The sequence below is a fragment of the Ctenocephalides felis genome, unplaced genomic scaffold, assembly GCF_003426905.1.
Source record: "Ctenocephalides felis isolate EL2017-DRISC unplaced genomic scaffold, ASM342690v1 CF-g0.4_SCAFFOLD_03570, whole genome shotgun sequence".
NCBI classification, from domain to species: Eukaryota; Metazoa; Arthropoda; class Insecta; order Siphonaptera; family Pulicidae; genus Ctenocephalides; species Ctenocephalides felis.
The window spans coordinates 25,922,889-25,942,256 of NW_020539724.1; the positions used below are offsets into that span (position 1 = coordinate 25,922,889).

Here is a 19,368-nt window from a genome sequence, read left to right on the forward strand (position 1 = left end):
AATCAATAATTTTTATAATTGAACCAGTTTCCGTAGAACTTTAATGGTTTAGTAAGTTCATTAAGACCAATTACTCTATCGTTATACCAAGTAAATCGTCTAATTTTAATTTTAACAAACGTCAAAAAACTTCTCATTTTCTCAAACTTTGATGAATTTTTGAAATTAAACTACTTGCGGTAAGGCCGTAATATTTCAGTAAGTTCTATAAAACCATGATATATATCGTTAAAAAAAAGTTCCATAAAAACCGGCTTCTGTTTTTTCAACAGTTAATTACAAGAAAATGGCACGGTAGATTTTCACCTAAAACTAATCAGCATCATTCCCAACTAATATCTTTCGAACAGTTTTAACTTCCCGTAAAATCTAATTAATTTTATAACATGACAGATACATTATGGAGCTCTTTACACATCAATTTAATAAATGCAATATCATAAAACAATGATATATATGTAAGAATATTAGATATTATGTAATTCTATATCCAGTTTATAAAGCCAAAAATCTTCCCGTAGGGTAAATTATTGTAATCGTTCAAAAATCGAAATTGAAATTTTTTGCATTTCTCGACGTTTTGGAGGTTTCTGAACATTTTGGCATACCTCAAAAAAAATGGATGTGTATGTGTGTGTGAGTGTGCGTGTGTGTGTTTTGTGTGTCCGCATTTTTTCGTCCACGTTTTCGGGCGCACGGATTAATCGATTTGAATGGTTCAAAAAGAGATAAAGAGCAAAGAGTGCAGAAAAAAGAAATCGATTTTTCGAGAGAACGGAGCATCCGATTTGAATGATCTGAAAAACATTCAATTAGTAATGATTGGGAGAAGTGGTGATTTTTGGCAAAGGCAAGCCCAGCCATTTCGAAGATACAGAGGTAAATGTACAAAAAATGGCAGTTTTTGAGAGAAATAAGCATCCGAATTGAATGATTCAAAAAACTTTCTGCTTGTGTTGACAAAACAATGCTTTTGGAAAAAAAATTCATTTGTTTTTTTTTCGTATCTTGAAAATAAATCAGATTTCAATTTTAATTTTGGCTAAAGTTTTAAAGCTCACATATATATATATATTAAATAAATATTTTTGACTTTGTGATTCAGTTAATATAATTCTTATAAATATTAGACAAAATGTTACTGTACTTATAATAATCTATTTGAAAACATTTAATATTCCTCGAATATTTCGTTACGATACGGCAAGTTCGAGAAATTTGCCTCAATGCACGATGCCTTACACCTTCCCAAAAATTTAATCAGTTCTACATCTTGTCAATACAAATAATTTTCTTTGTATTATTAAAATCGGACGTTCTGTTCTCTTAGAAACTGAGTTACCGTTTTTGGCACTTTTTGCCCCGTATCTTCGAAACGGCTAGACCTGCCTCCACCAAAAACTAATCAGCCCGTCTCCTTATCAATACGAATCGAATGTTTTTTGAATTATTCAAATCGGGTGTTCGTGCGCCCGAAATCGTGGACGAAAAATTGTATCCAAACATACACTCACACACACACATACATCGCATACATCAATTTTTGCTAAGGTATGCCAAAATGTTCAGAAACCTATAAAACGTGAAGATATGCAAAAATTTTCATTTTCGGTTTTTTGCGATTACTATAACTTACCATAAGGGAAGTTAAAAATTCAAAAGGTTTCAAAATTTATTTCAAACTTTTCAAACAATTTTAAATTACGGCACGGGAAGTTCCAGCAATTTGCATTAGCACGATGCCATGCACCACTAGTTAACATTTAATAATAAAAAAAATCAATATTTTTGATGTTATCGGTAATACAATAACAAAAATCGTACAAACCGCGTTAACGATCATATGAATTGCGATGCTTGACTTCAACAAAGCAATTGAAATGCGCGCAAAGAGCATTTATTTGTATTAACATACTATGACAGCTTCCAGCAGTCACGTGCGATTTCACAGTCGCACGTGATCTTAGCAAAAGATAGTACTTCTCATTAGTAGAATACTGAACGTTTAACATTTAACATCGAGTTCAGAATTTTAGTTCGATTTACGGGGTACAACCCGCTTATTTTGTATCAAGGTATGTGGAATTCTAATATTGGACATTTGATTCAAATTATATATATATATATATATATATATATATATAAATATATATACACACTTAACATATATTGTGTTAAATATATATCGTGTGTGACTTTGTGCTGTTTTGTTATAAGTGCTAGCAACATATATTAATTTTTTTCCAATTAATTATACTCTGCCTGGTTATGCATTCAGTAATTTTGGTAATAAATGTGAAGATATAACATTTTACAATGCTACTCACTGGTAGTCCTTTAAAGTTTGAAAACAAATGAGATAAGGATACAGAAAAGTAATAATAATATTAGAGTTTAACCACGCAAGGTCAATGAAAACCTAATATTTCGTTAATTAATTTATCCAAAATCGTTATATAATTTCATTATATATACGGAATCTTAATGCAAATATTAACAAAAACAATGAATAATTTAAAAAATAATATATCACTAATATATTATTTTACAAAAATCTAATTAATTTATGTACACGCCTAAATTACCTTCGTCAACACAGAAGTCACAAGAGCGATGTCACATGCCTCGCTAAAATGCACGAGGTACCACAACATATCAGTTTCGCAATTATTTTACTGTAAAAAAAAATAGTCTACGAGAGTTTATATATTCAAATTAGTGAGTATTTTTCATTCTTATTGTTTAAATTTTATATTTATTTGCAAGGATTTGATAGAATCATACGAGTGCATAAGATTTAGTAAGGATCTGACAGAATTAAGGATTGCATAAGTTGTTGATGATTTCCGGTAGAATTACATGTCAATTTCGATAAAGATACTAATATTCATGTAATTAACTAATGTGACTAATGTTAACTTTCCGTAGGGTAACTTATAGTAATCGCAAAAAAATCGAAAATGAAAATTTGTATATATCTTTACGTTTCAAAGTTAGAGAAAATGAATGTATGTGTGTGTGTGTATGCGTGTACGTATGTGTGTGGGTGTGCGCGGATACAAATTTTTGTCGACGATTTCGGGAACACCGATCAACCGATTTGAATAATTCAAAAAACATTCGATTTGTATTGATAAGGAGATGTGCTGATTAGTTTTTGGCGAACGGAGGCCTAGCCGTTCCGAAGATACGGTGCAAAAAGTGCCAAAAACGGTAACTCAGTTTTTAAGAGAATCGAGCGTCCGATTTTAATAGTTCAAAAAACATTTCACTTGTATTGACAAAATAAACAACTAATTAATGTTTTGGGAAGGCAGGTCCTGTGGTAATGGAGTCTCAATAAAAATAATTAAAAAAATGTCTATTGGCGGTCAAAAATGTTTATTGGACATATGAACATCAAATTATCAGATATTTTATAGAGATTTTAATAATTTGAACACATTTTGTGTAATTTTTTTGGTTCCGTACCAAGATTTTTAATTACGGTACGGAAAGTTCCAGCAATTTGCATTAAGGCACTATGCCATGCACCCCACTAGTCGATTTACCTAAAAATTAACATATATAATAACCATATAATAACTATTCTCAATGAAGATTAATATTTTAATGAAATTATATTTCTACTCGTATGTAAGGATTTGACAGAATCAAGGGTTGTATAAGTTGTTGATGATTTCCGGAAGAATTACATGTCAATTTTAAAAAAAGTGACTAATATTCATGTCATATTCTCATGAAAATTAGCATACATTTCATGGAACTATATACTTACTTTACTTACTTACTTTACTTTACGGTTACTTTTTTAATAAAATTTTTTGTTTTTGTAAGGATTTGTTAGAATCAAGGATTGCATGATTTGTTGATGATTTCCGGTAGAATTACATATTAATCTTAAAAAACGTGACTAATATTAATGTCATATTTTCATAAAAGTTAACATACATATTATTAAACTATATGCATATAGCTTGGGTTACTATTTTAATAAAATTTTATATTTTTGTAAATATTTGACAAAATTAAGGATTAGAGAGATGGTAGAATTACATATCAATCCCGAATAAGTCACTAATATTTATGAATTATTTACATGAAGATTTAAAGTAAAAATTTGATCGGCACATTAATTTAATTACGTATTGTTGGGATACATTTAAATTTGATTGACTAAATGAGCCCGCATGCATTGCATAACATTTCTTTACAGTACTCATTTATTCACTATTATTATTATTGTAGAATATATATATATATATATATATATATATATATATATATATATATATTATTCATGTGTGTGTGTGAATCTATACGAAAGTATACATATGTTATCGCATATAAAAACATATTGAGATGCAATTTAGTTTATGCGTAAAGTTGACCTTCAAATGAAATGATTCATAATAGATAAGTGTACCTATTGAATTAAGATTTGATTGAACACCTATTGAATAGTATATTAGTACGAGTAATTTATTTAGTTGCAATCCGAACATAAGAGTCGTATAGGCTGTCGAGGTGATAATTCTGAACTACGTGGTTTTGTTCAAAGACAACCAAAAGTTTGTCCAACGTACTTATATCTACATTTGATATATTTTTAACTTCCCGTAGTATAAGTTATAGTAATCGCAAAAAATCGAAAATTTTTACATATCTTTACGTTTCAAAGGTTTCTGAACATTTTGGCATACCTCAGAAAAAAATGATATTTGTGTGTGTGTAGTATGTATGTATGTTTGGATACAATTTTACCTCCACGATTTCGGGCGCACGGATCAACCGGTTCAAAAAAACATTCGATTCCTATCGATAGAGTTTTTGGCAAAGGCAGGTTCAGCCGTTACTAAGAAAAGGAGCAAAGAGTGCAGTAAATAGAAATCAAGTTTTTGAGAGAACGGGGCATCGATTTGAATGATCTAAAAGACATTCAATTTGTAATGATTGGGAGAGTTAGTTTTTGGCAAAGGCAGGTCCAACCATTTCAAAGATACAGAGCTAAATGTACAAAAAATGGCGGTTTTTGAGAGAAAAAAGCATCCGATTTTAATGATTCAAAAAACTTTCTGCTTGTATTGACGAAACAATTGCTTTTGGAAAAAAAAAATATTTCGCTTTTTTAAAAAACAATTTTATCAAAAATAATTCAGATTTCGATTTTAATTCTGTCTAAAGTTTTAAAGCTTACTTATATACTTTAAATAAATAATTTCCACTATGTGATTCAGTTTATACAATTCATAAATGTTGGACAATGTTACAGTATTTATAATCATCTACTTGAAAACATTTAATATTCCTCGAACATTTCGTTACGGTACGGAAAGTTCCAGCAATTTGCCTTAAGGCACGTTGCCAAACACCACTAGTTTAATATTTTTTCAAAGTTTCCCGCATTTTCCTATTCAACAGTAATCAATATATCTTCTGTAATTTCATTTTCAAAGGCAAAAAAAGCGTAGTTTGTAAAAATTACTATACGCAATGCATTATCAGCGAGCCATAAAATGTAAGCCTTATCTTGCGAGTAAAACATGGATTTGCTCAATTATTTCATAAATTTTTATCCAAACAGACTATGTTCTAAAAATTCTGCAAATGTGGCATAATTTTTTTAACAAATATTCAAATTTCGATCTTGAATGTATCAAAATGTGATTTATACAATATTTAATATTTTCACATTTACATAACGATTTGTTAGTTTTAAAATCTTCACAAAATAAATTACTAAAAATACACAAAAACTAAACTTAATTAAAAGAGTAAATTGATAAAACTTTAACTTTAAATAATCATTTGATAATTGTTTGTGAATTTTCTTCTAACAAAACACTTCTCATGTTGATTCTTTTTTCAAAGAGGTGAATTAACTTAAGAGAATTCAGAAAAAGATATATTCATATAAAATTACGAGTTATACGAATATAAAATGAATCAACAATTATTTTTTGTACTCTAAAATTATTTTGTTAGAAGATGTAAACATACATACACACTTATATTAAATTCCCTGATTGTGAGAATAAATCTCTAATTTGTATTTTTTGAACTCTTCAAACTATAAAATCTAGGCGATATAGACTTTAAGTATTTCCTTTTTTAAATGTAAAATATATAGGTATTTCTAAAATAATGAACTAGTGGTGTATGGTATCGTGCCTTAAGGCAAATTGCTGGAACTTCCAGTACCTTAATAAAATATTAGAGGAATATTAAATGTTTTCAAATAGATTATTATAAATACTGCAACTTTCATTATTTTGATTTTATAAAACGTAAATAAACAAGACTTAATTAGTCGGATTTAAAGTGAAGTGCATTGATTTATAAGAATTATATAAACTGAATTGCAAAGTTAAAATTATTTATTTAAAGTATATAAGTGATGTTTAGAATTAGAAATATTAGAAATATATAATTATTAATATAAATAGAAATATCTGGATTATTGTATTATTTTCGATGTTAAAAAAAATTTGAAATTAAAGAAAATAGAAGATAAAAAAAATCCCCAAAAGCAGTCATTTCATCAACACAAGCATAAAGTTTTTTTATGCTTAGTTTTCTCAAAAACTGCCATTTTTTACACATTTAGCTCCGTATATCTAAAACGGCCACCCCTGCCTTTGCCAAAAACGAATCACTAATTTTCCCCATCATTACAAATTGAATGTTTTTTGGATCATTTCAATCGGATGCTCCTTTCTCTCAAAAACTCAATTTCTATTTTCTGCACTCTTAGCTTCGTATTTCCGAAACGGCTGGAGCAACTTCTGCCAAAAACTAATCAGCACGTTTCCTTATAAATAGAAATTGATTTTTTTTTTAAATAATTCAAATCGTGTGTTTCAAATAAATATTCAAAACATCTCTATTCATTGACTAAAAATTGTAACCACACATACAGCCGCATACACATAAATTTTTTTAGGGTATGCCAAAATGTTCAGAAAGCTCTAATACGTGAAAATATGCAAAAATTTTCAATTTCCATTTTTGGAATACTTCATATGTATTTCATTTTTGGTATAATCATTTTACAGGAGCGGGTGTTGAATAGGCCACATCATGGGGGCTATGTTTCGAAGTGAGGAGATGGCTTTATGCCAGATGTTTATTCAGCCTGAAGCTGCTTACACTTCAGTTTCAGAATTGGGAGAAGCTGGAACCGTCCAATTTAGAGACGTGAGATTCAATTGAGATTAAATAATGATATATTAAGATAATCTTAAAACTTGATTGCATGACATATTAATTTTAAGTTTCAAATTGTGATCTTTATTTTATATAAAGTCCAGTAATTTTTCTTTACTTTTAAAACATAGAAACAATATAAATATTTAAAATTATTGTTTGTGTGCCAAGCCTGAAATAAGAATTACCTTTTAGGAAAGAAAATTATTTCTAATATATAACATATTAACATATTTCAACTTAAATGTTCATATTGAATTTAAGGCTAGCACAAATGCATTTGAGGGGTATCTTTACTTTCTGAACAAATAATTCTTCAAACAGCTTGACTGCAAATCGAAGAAATTTGTACTTGCTACTACTGGTTGATAGTAATTGATGGTCATTGATTCTGAAATATTATTCTCTCAAATTCCATAGCTTTATATTATGAAATATCTGACCAATTTAAATGTATTTGATAGAATCAAATATTTTATAGCAAAATTAAAGAATAAATTAATTTATTTAATAAATAATATGTTTACAACTAGTTGAATGTTGATGTTAATTCATTTCAACGTAAATTCGTCAACGAAGTCAGGCGTTGCGATGAGATGGAGAGAAAGCTCCGCTACGTAGAAACAGAAATTAACAAAGACAAAGTGTCTGTACCAGATGTTCAAGACGTTCCCCATGCTCCTAATCCAAGGGAAATAATAGACCTAGAGGTTTGTGAGTTCGTAAAGATTTATACGAATAAATTTCCATTGTTGTCTCAATTTTCTTATTGCCTTTCAGGCACATTTGGAGAAAACAGAAAATGAAATCATGGAACTGTCCCAAAATGCAGTCAATCTTAAATCCAACTTTTTGGAATTGACAGAACTCAAAAACGTTCTAGAAAAAACACAGGTATCATCTTTTTCTCAAATGTATAGCTATCAGCTGTAGTTCAGGAAGCTGACATTATATACGATATGTATATTTGTGATCGCTATGCTATTACAGAGCTTCTTCGTGGAGCAGGAAGCAGCCATCAGCTCGGATTCCATGTCCGCAAATCTTATAGATGAAGGAGCCCAATCTGCCAATCGCGGTCGCCTTGGATTCGTGGCAGGTGTCATTAAGCGGGAACGCGTGCCGGCTTTTGAGCGAATGCTGTGGCGTATTTCGCGCGGAAATGTTTTCCTGAGACGCGCCGAAATGGATCATCCTTTGGAAGACCCCGCTACCGTAAGAATTAGAGCATATTGTTTTCCTTATTACATTTTTAACCTTGACTTGGTTAGGTCTGATTTTACAGATAATTTTTAACTGAATTATTTATTCATAGGAAAATCTGTGGAATAAATGACTCAACGTCGTGTTGAGTTTTTTTCAATTTTTTAAGAGAACGTAATGATTAGCCTGATCTTAAACTCAACATACTACTTTAACTATTGCATGCAATGCCATTCTTTTTCATTTTCATTTTATATTTTTATAATATTTACAAATTATTTAACTACATAATACACATCGAACCACCGAGAAAGTCTAACAACATAATACAATGCACTCGCTGTCAACTCTTTAATCACACCAAAAAGTACTGCAATAGACCATTTGCTTGCCTAAAACGCGGTGATAATCATAATACAAAAGCTTGTACCAAAGATCTGAATGCTTCGGCATATTGTTATTTTTGCGACGGTACTCATCTAGCTAATCATCGCGGTTGCACTTACTTAAAAATTAAAGAACAAAGAAACAAAACTCCAGTAATATCAATCAGTCATAAATCCAAATTCATTAAACCAAAATTTTAAAAATTCTAAAAATTTAAACAACATTTCTCCCGTCTTAAAGCCAAAAATTTATGACTCGACCTATGCAGACATTGCAAAAAATAATTATTCTGCTTTCCATAATTCACCTTCTAATCCCGAATCGGATACTTTAGCAACATTTATTTTGGAATTTAAAAATATCTTGAATCAGCTTATGCAACAGAACACCATTATAATGAATATGTTATCCACGTTAGTCAACAACATAAGCAATGGCAAAAAATTGCTGAATGGAATGACAACGGTTTACTACCTCACAAAAATGAAGTACAATGTTTTTTAAAAATTAACTTAATAGATATCTTATCAATCTCAGAATCATACTTTACAGAAAAAAACCTACTTTAAAATTTATAACTATACTACATTTTATGGGTAAAAATACTTGTAGGTTATAGTGGAGCTTAATATGCCGCAGATAAAAGGTACAATCACCATTACGTCAACAATAAGTATAGTTAAGCATTTTGAATAACATTATTTGAAAGTAGAGTGCAAAAGATGTAAAGTGTAACCAGCCATCGTTTCAAATCAAGCAACTTTGCTGTCAGATTATAAACGTTTATGTTTGAAAATTTTCAACAGAAGTATTTTCTTCCCTTATTAGATTTTATTATTAAATTGAGCTCTGTTTAATTTACGAGATCTCAATATAGTTTTAGAGTTCACATTATTTAAATGTTCTATAAGATGTATTTTTAATTTTCTAACTCTGCTGATGATTCTTTCTGACAAAATACCTGATTTGCCACTTGGCTGACCCATTTTACCATGCCCATTTTATCCAGATGTTTAAATTGATGAATTAGTTTCACCTAACATAGTCAGATAGTGTTATTTGTTGTGATATGATTTGTGGGGTAACATAGATAAACAAGTATAACAAGGTTTGGAACAATTTCTCAAAGTCAAATTGGCCCAAACTGCATCGCATTGATTAAATAATTTAGCGATTACATCATAAAACCTTTTTTAAAATAAAAATAAAATGGTGTATCATTTTGCCCCTGGCTCCCTGGCTGCCTCTTTTTGCACTTCTTTGCATGGTTTTTGTTAACGCTTTAAGCCACAATCTTAAATCGATTTTGAAAATTCGAAAACTGCTTGAAAGATATTGTTTTTGGTAAAGACCGGCCGGGCCGTGTCTTCGTAATTAATTTTTTTTTTCTCTTGAGTATTTGATACTTGTTAAAACTTGATAAAACATTGTACGACGATAGATTGCGATAGTCTAAAATAACATACAAAAATATTATAGATTATAGCTACGATAAGCCATTGAATTTGAAAACCATCAAAGTTCAGACCTTTGCCGTGCGTTTGAGCGATTCTAATCAGAATCTGTGTGTAGCTACTGATTACAGTCGACGTGCGCGCTTAAATTATAAGATATATAAAATAAAATACATTTTCAGAACGCGAAATAGATGAAATAAAATGTAGTAAATAAATTTATACAATTATAGATATTATAAGCATGTTTGGAATTCCAAACCAATTGGAAATCGCATTGATTAGTGAAAGCAAAAATTTCATTGTTGATGAAATGTTGATTAATCAACATTTTATCTAAATGTTATCAACATGTTATCTAAATATCTGAATCTCATTTCTTATTGATTAAGATGATTATTCATAAGTATACGAAAGTCAATGCAACTTGCCTTAAGGCAAAATTCTACTCACGACTATTAAATTTTAACCCTTTCCACTTGCAAAATGTGGCTTTACGGCGGCATCCGAGTGGAATAGGTTAATATTTAAAATAGATTTAAAAGCAAGGAACTTAACGAAAAAAAACACGAATTAAAAAACTTCCCCATTTGCAATTCATTACTATATTTGTAATCCATATTCAGGGAAACGAAATCTGGAAAACAGTGTTCGTCGCTTTCTTCCAAGGAGAACAATTGAAAACTCGCATAAAGAAGGTTTGCGTCGGATTCCATGCTTCACTTTACCCATGCCCAAGTGCCCATTCTGAGAGACAAGAAATGGTTGCTGGAGTCAAGACCAGATTGGCAGATCTTACAATGGTAAACTTGGAGATAATAAAATCTTAATCATTAATAACAAATTATATGATAATTATTTCATGTCGAATATCTTAAGTAATGATTTAAAAAAAACGAATATTAAGTTAAATTAATGGTTTTGATATATAGGATTGTTTTATGACAATTTTTGCTGATATTTGTTATTAATAATATTACGTACGCGAAAGTATCAGATAAAAATTTATAATGTATGATGGATGAAACGTAGTCTATGTAAGTATAACGATAAATTTAATTATTTGGTCATTTTCTTCATTTAGGGATAAGATCATTTAGGGAAAATCATTGTGATATTGTTCTAGAACACATGAAATTTTAACTTAAAACTATTAAACAATTAAACTTAAAATGATGTCTTCCATGGCGTAACAGTCACGACCCCGTGTGGATTAATTCTACTTGACCCCGCGATGTCTAATTTTACTTAAAAATTAGATCAAATATATGTTTTCAATTGAAAATAAGCACATTTTGGACACTGTAATGTAAAATTAAAATGGAAAATCTTTTACATTATTCTTCCCTGAATGAGTTGAAGTTTGACCCAGCTCACGAACTTGCCCTAGACAATCAACAATCAGCGATATCAGTTTTACTTAAAAAATTAGATTAAAAATATGTTTTCATTTAAAAATAAGCTCTATTCCGGCACTGTGGTGTGAAACGGCAATGGAAAATCTTTCACACCATTCTTCCCTGAATAGAGTTGCAATTCAACCCAGCTTACGAACCTGCCCTAGAGCAAACATCAATTGATAGTATTACCCATAATTATTATTATACTTAAGATATAACTCTTTATTATTAAGCAATAGAAGACTAATTATTAAATTTTGTGTGAACAAAATATAGAATAAATCTAGATTTTTTTTCAATATGATATCGTTCCTAACGCTCATTTAAATCGAATCGATTTGGCAAAACTTTTTGGATAAAATACATTCGGCCAAAGTAACCAATTATTACTTTTACAATTTTTAATACAAATAGAATTATTAAACAAATATTTCATCATGGGGTTCTATATCGTTAGGCAAAATATTTCATAATGATGCAACTCCAAATAAATTGGTTTAAATATTTATTCATGATTTCTAGGTTTTGAATCAAACTCAAGATCACAGACAACGTGTACTGGTGAGTGTAGCAAAAGAATTGTCCAACTGGAAAATCATGGTCAGAAAAATGAAGGCAATTTATCATACAATGAACTTATTCAACATGGATGTTACACAAAAATGTTTGATTGGAGAATGCTGGGTACCAGTTAATGATCTACAACTTGTTCAAAAAGCCTTAACTGATGGATCGGTGTGTAAAATAATTTAGAAGTAATGGATATATCATATAGTTCAAGTCATTTGGATTTTTTTGTATTTAAAAAGTATAGTAGAATTTTAGATTTCTCAATGTTCAAATCTTTGAAATTTAAATGTAAATCATATTACAGAACGCGTGTGGAAGTTCAATCGAATCCTTCCTAAATGTTATTGAAACTGAAGAAGCACCTCCAACCTTTAATAGAACTAACAAATTCACTCAAGGTTTCCAAAACTTGATAGATGCCTACGGAGTTGCTAGTTACAGAGAAGTAAATCCAGGTAATTGGAACATCATTTAAAATAAATGTAATATAATCATTTGATTTAATATAAAAATATAATACGTTTTCTTTAATATTTTAGCTCTGTACACCATCATTACTTTTCCATTTTTGTTCGGCATTATGTTTGGAGATATTGGCCACGGTATAATTATGATGTTATTCGGTCTGTTCATGGTAGTTAGAGAAAAGAGTTTGGGTGCCAAAAAAATCAACAGTGAAATTTGGAACATCTTTTTCTCCGGTCGCTATATCATTCTCCTCATGGGTATATTCTCGATGTACACTGGCTTTGTGTACAACGATATTTTCTCCTTATCCATGAACATTTTTGGTTCTGGATGGACATTAAATTATAATTCATCCACTGTGATGGAGAATGAAGAATTAACTCTTGACCCAAAAACAGATGCTGGAGAAGCATATCCTATTGGTTTAGATCCAATGTGGCAGGTAAGGTATAAGCATATGTATTATCAGTTTTCAGAGTATGAAAGAAGTACATGCTATATTAGCGGTATTTACATTTAAATAAAAATGTATGTAAAATGCTTATGTTTATCAATCAAAATTAGATTTATATTGCAAAAGTTATTCAATTTTTTTTATTAACTGACTAACATTTTTACTTTTTATTTTTAGCTGGCTACCAACAAAATTATTTTCTTGAACTCCTTTAAAATGAAGTTGTCTATCATTTTCGGCGTCGTTCACATGATTTTTGGAGTTTGCATGGCCGTATTCAATCACGTGTAAGTGTAAAAATGTATTTAAGGGGGCATTCTGAAAAGTGATCAACATTCAATATGGATGATATTATAATGCCGAATTATTTTATTTATAAATTATGGATGTCAAAACATTTTTTTTTGCCAACTCTACTAAATATATAATAAATATATTTATAAATTTCAACAACTTATATCATTGTATTGTTACAGTCATTTCCGCCAGAAGATCAGCATATTAGTAGAATTTTTGCCCCAATTGGTCTTCTTAGTTCTTCTCTTTGCTTACATGGTGTTCATGATGTTTATTAAATGGATTTTGTACTCTGCAAATAATACAGGTAATGAATCTGAATTATTAGTTAAAAATGATATGCGGAATATAAATTTCATAACATTAAAATTATAGACATCAGATTTGAACCCTGCTGCGCACCATCAGTTTTGATTCTGTTCATTAACATGATGTTATTCAAGCAAGGATCTCCAGCAGAACAATGCGATGAATTTATGTTTGAAGGACAACAGCAAATTCAAAAAATATTTGTGTTAATTGGGCTCTGCTGTATTCCGCTCATGCTCTTAGGCAAACCATTATATTTGATGGCAACCAAGAAAAATAAAGATGTAAGTAGTAATTGTTATTATTGTATCATTGATTATAGTAGACTTACATTAAATGATAAAAACCGAATAACATTTAGAACAACCCGAAAAATCACTGATGTTATTTATTTCAATTGTAAAAAGCTTATAATATAGTATCATCACATTATAATCTATTTTTATAAACTTAAGGAAGCTCCTCATTCTGCTAAATCAAATGGTGATTTAAACCAAGGAATGGAAATGACTTCAGACGTTGTCTCCAGCCAAGAAAACGGTATGCCAGAGGCACCAAAGGCACCGCCAAAAGCAGCTCATGGAGAACACGAAGAAGAACCCATGAGTGAAATTTTCATTCACCAAGCAATTCATACCATTGAATACGTACTGAGTACAGTATCTCACACCGCCTCTTATTTGCGTCTGTGGGCCCTGTCACTTGCTCACGCACGTACGTATCAAATATTTTTTATAAATATATGATATATCAAGAATTATACCATCTAGAACTTTACCCATCTATTGAGACTATTCTCGAAAAAAATCTTACGCCGACGTCATACTTACATCGTTCAAAATATTGTAAAAAGTGTAATAGCAATTCTCTTTTTTTATACAACCTCTGTAAAAGCTTACTCGTGGGTGGTGTAAAAAGGACCAACTAAACAGAAAACTAGCTGTAAGTGGAATTCTGTCTTAAAGCAATTAATGCATCGTGTCTTCAGGCAAATTGCTGGAACTTCCCGTACCAAAAATTATTATTTTTTTTAAAAACAATTAACATTTTTGAAAAAATTTTACTTCGAAAAAATAAGATGTTTGGGAAACTATACATTGCTATATACACTGGACGAAAAATTACTTTTTTTTGATAAAAATAATTATTATTATTATTTTTTTTTTTAATTTTTTTTTGAGATTTTTAATTTTTTTTCTTTATTTTGACATATTTTGGAAGATTTAAACTTTTTTTCAAAGCAATCGTACTGCTTTAACTGCATAAAGACGAAATATCAAAGTGCGTAAGCGCCGCGTTGCCGTCTAACATTGGTACGGAACCAATAGGAATGTAAATAAAATTTATACTTATTGTTAAAATCTCTATAAAATATCTGATAATTTGATGTGCATATGTCTAATGATCATTTTTGCCCGCCAAATGACATTTTTTTTACTTTTTTCATTAGATCTCCGAAACCGCTAGACTTGCCTTTATGAAAATTTGATCGGTTCTTCACCTTGTCAATACAAGTAAAATGTTTTTTGATTTATTAAAATCGGACGCTCCGTTCTCTTAAAAACTGAGTTACCGTTTTTGGCACTTTTTGCCCCGTATCTTCGGAACGGCTAGACCTGCCTTTGCCAAAACTAATCACCACGTCTCCTTATCAATACGAATCGAATGTTCTTTGAATTATTCAAATTGGTTGATCGGTGTTCCCGAAATCGTCGACGAAAATTTGTATCCGCACATACATACACACATACATCCATTTTTTCTAAGGTATGCCAAAATATTCAGAAACCTTTGAAACGTCGAGAAATGCAAAAATTTTCATTTTCGATTTTTTTGCGATTACTATAACTTGCCCTACGGGAAGTTAAAAATTAGAAAAAGCAAGATTATAGGGGATAAATTAAATAAATATTTATTCCAACTTCGATGATAAATATTTCTGATAAAATACCAGATCAAGGTTAAGTATATACAGAGTTAAAAATGTATCCATGAAATATATCACTTCACTCAATAAGTCCGTAGGATAATAAAGAAAAATCATTTTTTTGGCATTTTTTTTTATTTAATATAGTTTCTAATTAATAGATTATAGTGAACTTCGAACTTTTCGAAACCATTGTTGTAGTACAATTTGTACTTAGCCACAAAATTCGGCCGCTGGGGAACAGATCTAGAAAACATAGTGAGTAGGAAAGCGATTTGGAGCCTCTTTCAAGTTTTTTTGGCAACTATTTTTACGGAATTGTGACTTGGTGCATTGTCCTGATAGAACAGCACGGTTTCTTTTTCAAATGGGGCCGTTTTCCCGATTTTGATTTTCAAATGTTTCAATAACTTTATACAATAGTCTCTATTGATGGTCTGGCCTTTTTCCAGATAGTTGATGAAGATCATTTCTTGCGTATCCCAAAAAACTGACGCGATAACCTTGCCAGCTAATTGGTTGCATTTTTTCTCGTCATCGTCTCTAGTTCACTCGGCTAACTGTCTGTTCGACTCCGGAGTGTAGTGTTGAAGCCAGATCATTTCCGTGGTGATATATTGATGCAAAAACTCACTTTTATTTCGATTAAACAGCTCCAAATACTCTTACAAATCATCAACCCGTTATGCTTTTGGTCAAATATGAGTTTGCGCGGCACCCGTTTAGCACAGAGGTTTTTCCTATTCAAATATTCGTGAACGATATGTCCATCACGTTGTATTGATATCTTTAGGGTGTCAGCTATCTCTAGCAATTTTACTTTTCGGTTTTCCAAAACGTTTCTAAAAACTTTTTTATATTTTCCGGTGTAAACACCTCAATTGACCTTCCAGAGCGTTCAGCATCGTCAGTGGCTGTATGACCACGATTAAAATCAGGCAACCACTTCTTCACCATCTACCTCAATTTGGAACAGTCCAGATAATACTTATTAAGCGATTTTTACCCATCAAAAACCAATGATAAATAAACACACAAAGTTTCTTTGAATTTATGGTTTCGAAAAACTCAAAGGTAGCGATTGTCATGAAATTTTGACATATATCTTCTTAAAGTCTATCTTAAAGTTGCTGTTTCCTACAAACCATATGGTTGAAAACATAGCTACATCATCTATGTGCTATCCTACGGACTTATTGAGTAACGCATTAATATTAATAGGTATTATTTCGTAAAATCTCTTTAAAATTAAAAATAAGATTTTGGACCTCTTTGCCTCCTGCTGGTCCGATTTTACCGCGCCTATTAGGTACAATTGACTAGGTACAAATAGCAAAAAGCATATTTCTACAATTAGATAAATTATCTAGGTTTTACTGAACATAGCCAGACAGTTGCTTTTGATTGCTCAAAGTCAAATTGGACCTTTGTGCTCCGCCATACCCTCTTAAGCACTCACCTTAATGTAAAAATACTAAAAAAAATTTTTTTATATGAGTTATACGCTTCTATCCTTCTAATGAACTATGTCAAATCAAAGAGTTAATCTAATTTATTCTATTACAGAACTTTCAGACGTATTGTGGAAAATGGTGTTGTCCATGGGATTGAGCCAAACAACATATACTGGCTCGATTATGCTCTATGTGATATTCTGCGTGTGGGCACTATTCACAATTGCCATCCTAGTCATGATGGAAGGCCTTTCTGCGTTCTTGCACACACTGCGTCTTCACTGGTAAGTTACTCATAGTTGGATATCAATTTTATTTTTGGATTCAATTTTTTTATACATGATTTTCCATTGCCCTTGCCTCTGGTCCCCATAAATGCCGAAATGTGTGTATGTGTGTATGTGTGTTGTGTGAGAGAACAGATTTTTTGCCGTAATTCGACGTTTTCTCAAAAACGGCTGGGCCGATTTCAAAAATTTAAAAGCCATTCGATTTATTGCGCGACGATCAGACAAGCCGTTTCTTTGTCAATAGCAGAAAAGTGAAAACATTTCGTCCACGTTTTAGCCCGCAGTTCTGAATCGATTTTGAAAATTCAAAAACCGTTCGAAAGATATTGGTGCTGATGAGTTTTTGGTAGAGATCGGCCGGGCAGTTTTCTTGTAATGAAGTGTTAAAAAATTTTTTTTCGACGATTTTTATGATTTTTTTTTTTGATGGCAGATACCATAGTCTTATAGATCATACTAAAATACTGCGGACTTGCGACAAGTCATTTAATTTTAAAAATTCATCAAACTTTGCAAAAATTATAATCGTTTTTTTTGGCGTATGTCAAACTTAGAACTTTTATCGACGATTGCTTAAAAACACCTGAACCGATTTCAAAAATTTAAAAGCCGATCGATGTATTTCGGTGTGAATTATCTTTTCTCAGTTTTGTGCAGCGATCGGCTAAACCGTTTCTTTGTAATTTGAAAAAAATGTTAAACTTTTCGTCCACATTTAAGCTTATAGTACCGAATCGATTTTTAAAAATCAAAAACTGTTTGAAAGTTATTAGCTCGGAATGATACTGATTAGCTTTAGGTGAAAATCTACCGAGACGTTTTCTTGTAACTAACTGTTGAAAAAAAATTAAACCGATTTTCATGGAATTTTTTTGGCGATATATATCACGGTCTTATATAACTTGCTGAAATATTACGTCATTACGACAAGTAGTTTAATTTTAAAAATTCATCAAAGTTTGAGAAAATGAGTAGTTTTTTTCACGTTTGTTAAAATTAAAATTAGACGATTTATTTGGTATAACGATAGATTTGGTATAACTTGGTCTTAATAAACATACTAAATCATTAAAGTCTTACGGAAACTGGTTCAATTATAAAAATTATTGATTTTTGAAAATTTGCTTTCAGACCGGGTTGACGTGTTCGATTTTCAATAATGTGTAATAAATCCACTTCGAATACTTTTAACCACTATTAAATTAATTTACACATACACATATCGGGAAGTTCGTGTAACTTGCCTTTAAGAATTTTATACTTGCCTATTTTAAAATTTTATTCATGACTTAACTCAAAATTTAATTAGTTACCAACTACCAACTAGATACCAACTAGTTAAATTTTGAGTTGCCATGAATAAAATTTTAAAATAGTTTACCTGTTAATAAATTTAGTTAATGGAAGCATTTTCATTCAAAGCTGCACAATAAGATTTTATGAAGGTGCATCTTATATATACTGCTTTGACAAACAACGAATATGCTTTTCTGAATATTTTTTTATAAATAGGATATAAAAAATATTAAAAAATGTATAGTGCAAAATATGATGAAATAATTTTAATTATCAATTATTTCTCTACTCGCAGATCATTCTTAATAATTTTTTTTTCCATTTTCAGGGTGGAGTTCATGAGTAAGTTCTACTCTGGTTTGGGTTATTTGTTCCAACCCTTCTGCTTCAAAACTATTTTGGACGCGGAGGATAAGGAAGCAGAATAATCAATTTATCTATTATTTAAATAAATTAAAAAAACAAATTAGTTATAAAGAAGTTATAAAAAAGTAAATTATTGTTAAAAATTGATTTTCAAAGGTCTGTAAGTGTTTTTGAATTAGCACTAATTTGTAGTACAAAATGGTTAATAAGACATAATGAATTAATTCAATTGGGCATATTATTTTTTGATAATACTTAAAATCATTATTATATAATGATATTGAATA

The 19,368-nt window shown here is 30.4% G+C and overlaps 1 protein-coding gene across 1 annotated transcript; it reads left to right on the forward strand.

Moving 5' to 3' along the window:
• The first annotated feature begins 1,937 nt into the window (after positions 1-1,937).
• Positions 1,938-19,143, forward strand: LOC113382792 (V-type proton ATPase 116 kDa subunit a-like). The gene is made up of 15 exons (XM_026621021.1): positions 1,938-2,075; positions 7,056-7,197; positions 7,740-7,916; positions 7,987-8,100; positions 8,197-8,421; positions 10,877-11,053; positions 12,173-12,385; positions 12,525-12,675; positions 12,760-13,130; positions 13,320-13,429; positions 13,619-13,746; positions 13,815-14,032; positions 14,204-14,462; positions 17,242-17,413; positions 19,044-19,143. The coding sequence occupies exons 2-15, from the start codon at positions 7,081-7,083 to the stop codon at positions 19,141-19,143; spliced, it is 2,532 nt and encodes an 843-aa protein (XP_026476806.1). The 5' UTR covers positions 1,938-2,075; positions 7,056-7,080.
• Positions 19,144-19,368: the final 225 nt, after the last annotated feature.

Bases quoted from the DNA above. Each gene is read 5' to 3' on its own strand.
- LOC113382792 (XM_026621021.1), top strand. From the start codon at position 7,081: ATGGGGGCTATGTTTCGAAGTGAGGAGATGGCTTTATGCCAGATGTTT. The intron at 12,676-12,759 runs GTAATTGGAACA...TTAATATTTTAG, and splicing joins TTACAGAGAAGTAAATCCAG to CTCTGTACACCATCATTACT. The intron at 13,131-13,319 runs GTAAGGTATAAG...TTTTATTTTTAG, and splicing joins GTTTAGATCCAATGTGGCAG to CTGGCTACCAACAAAATTAT.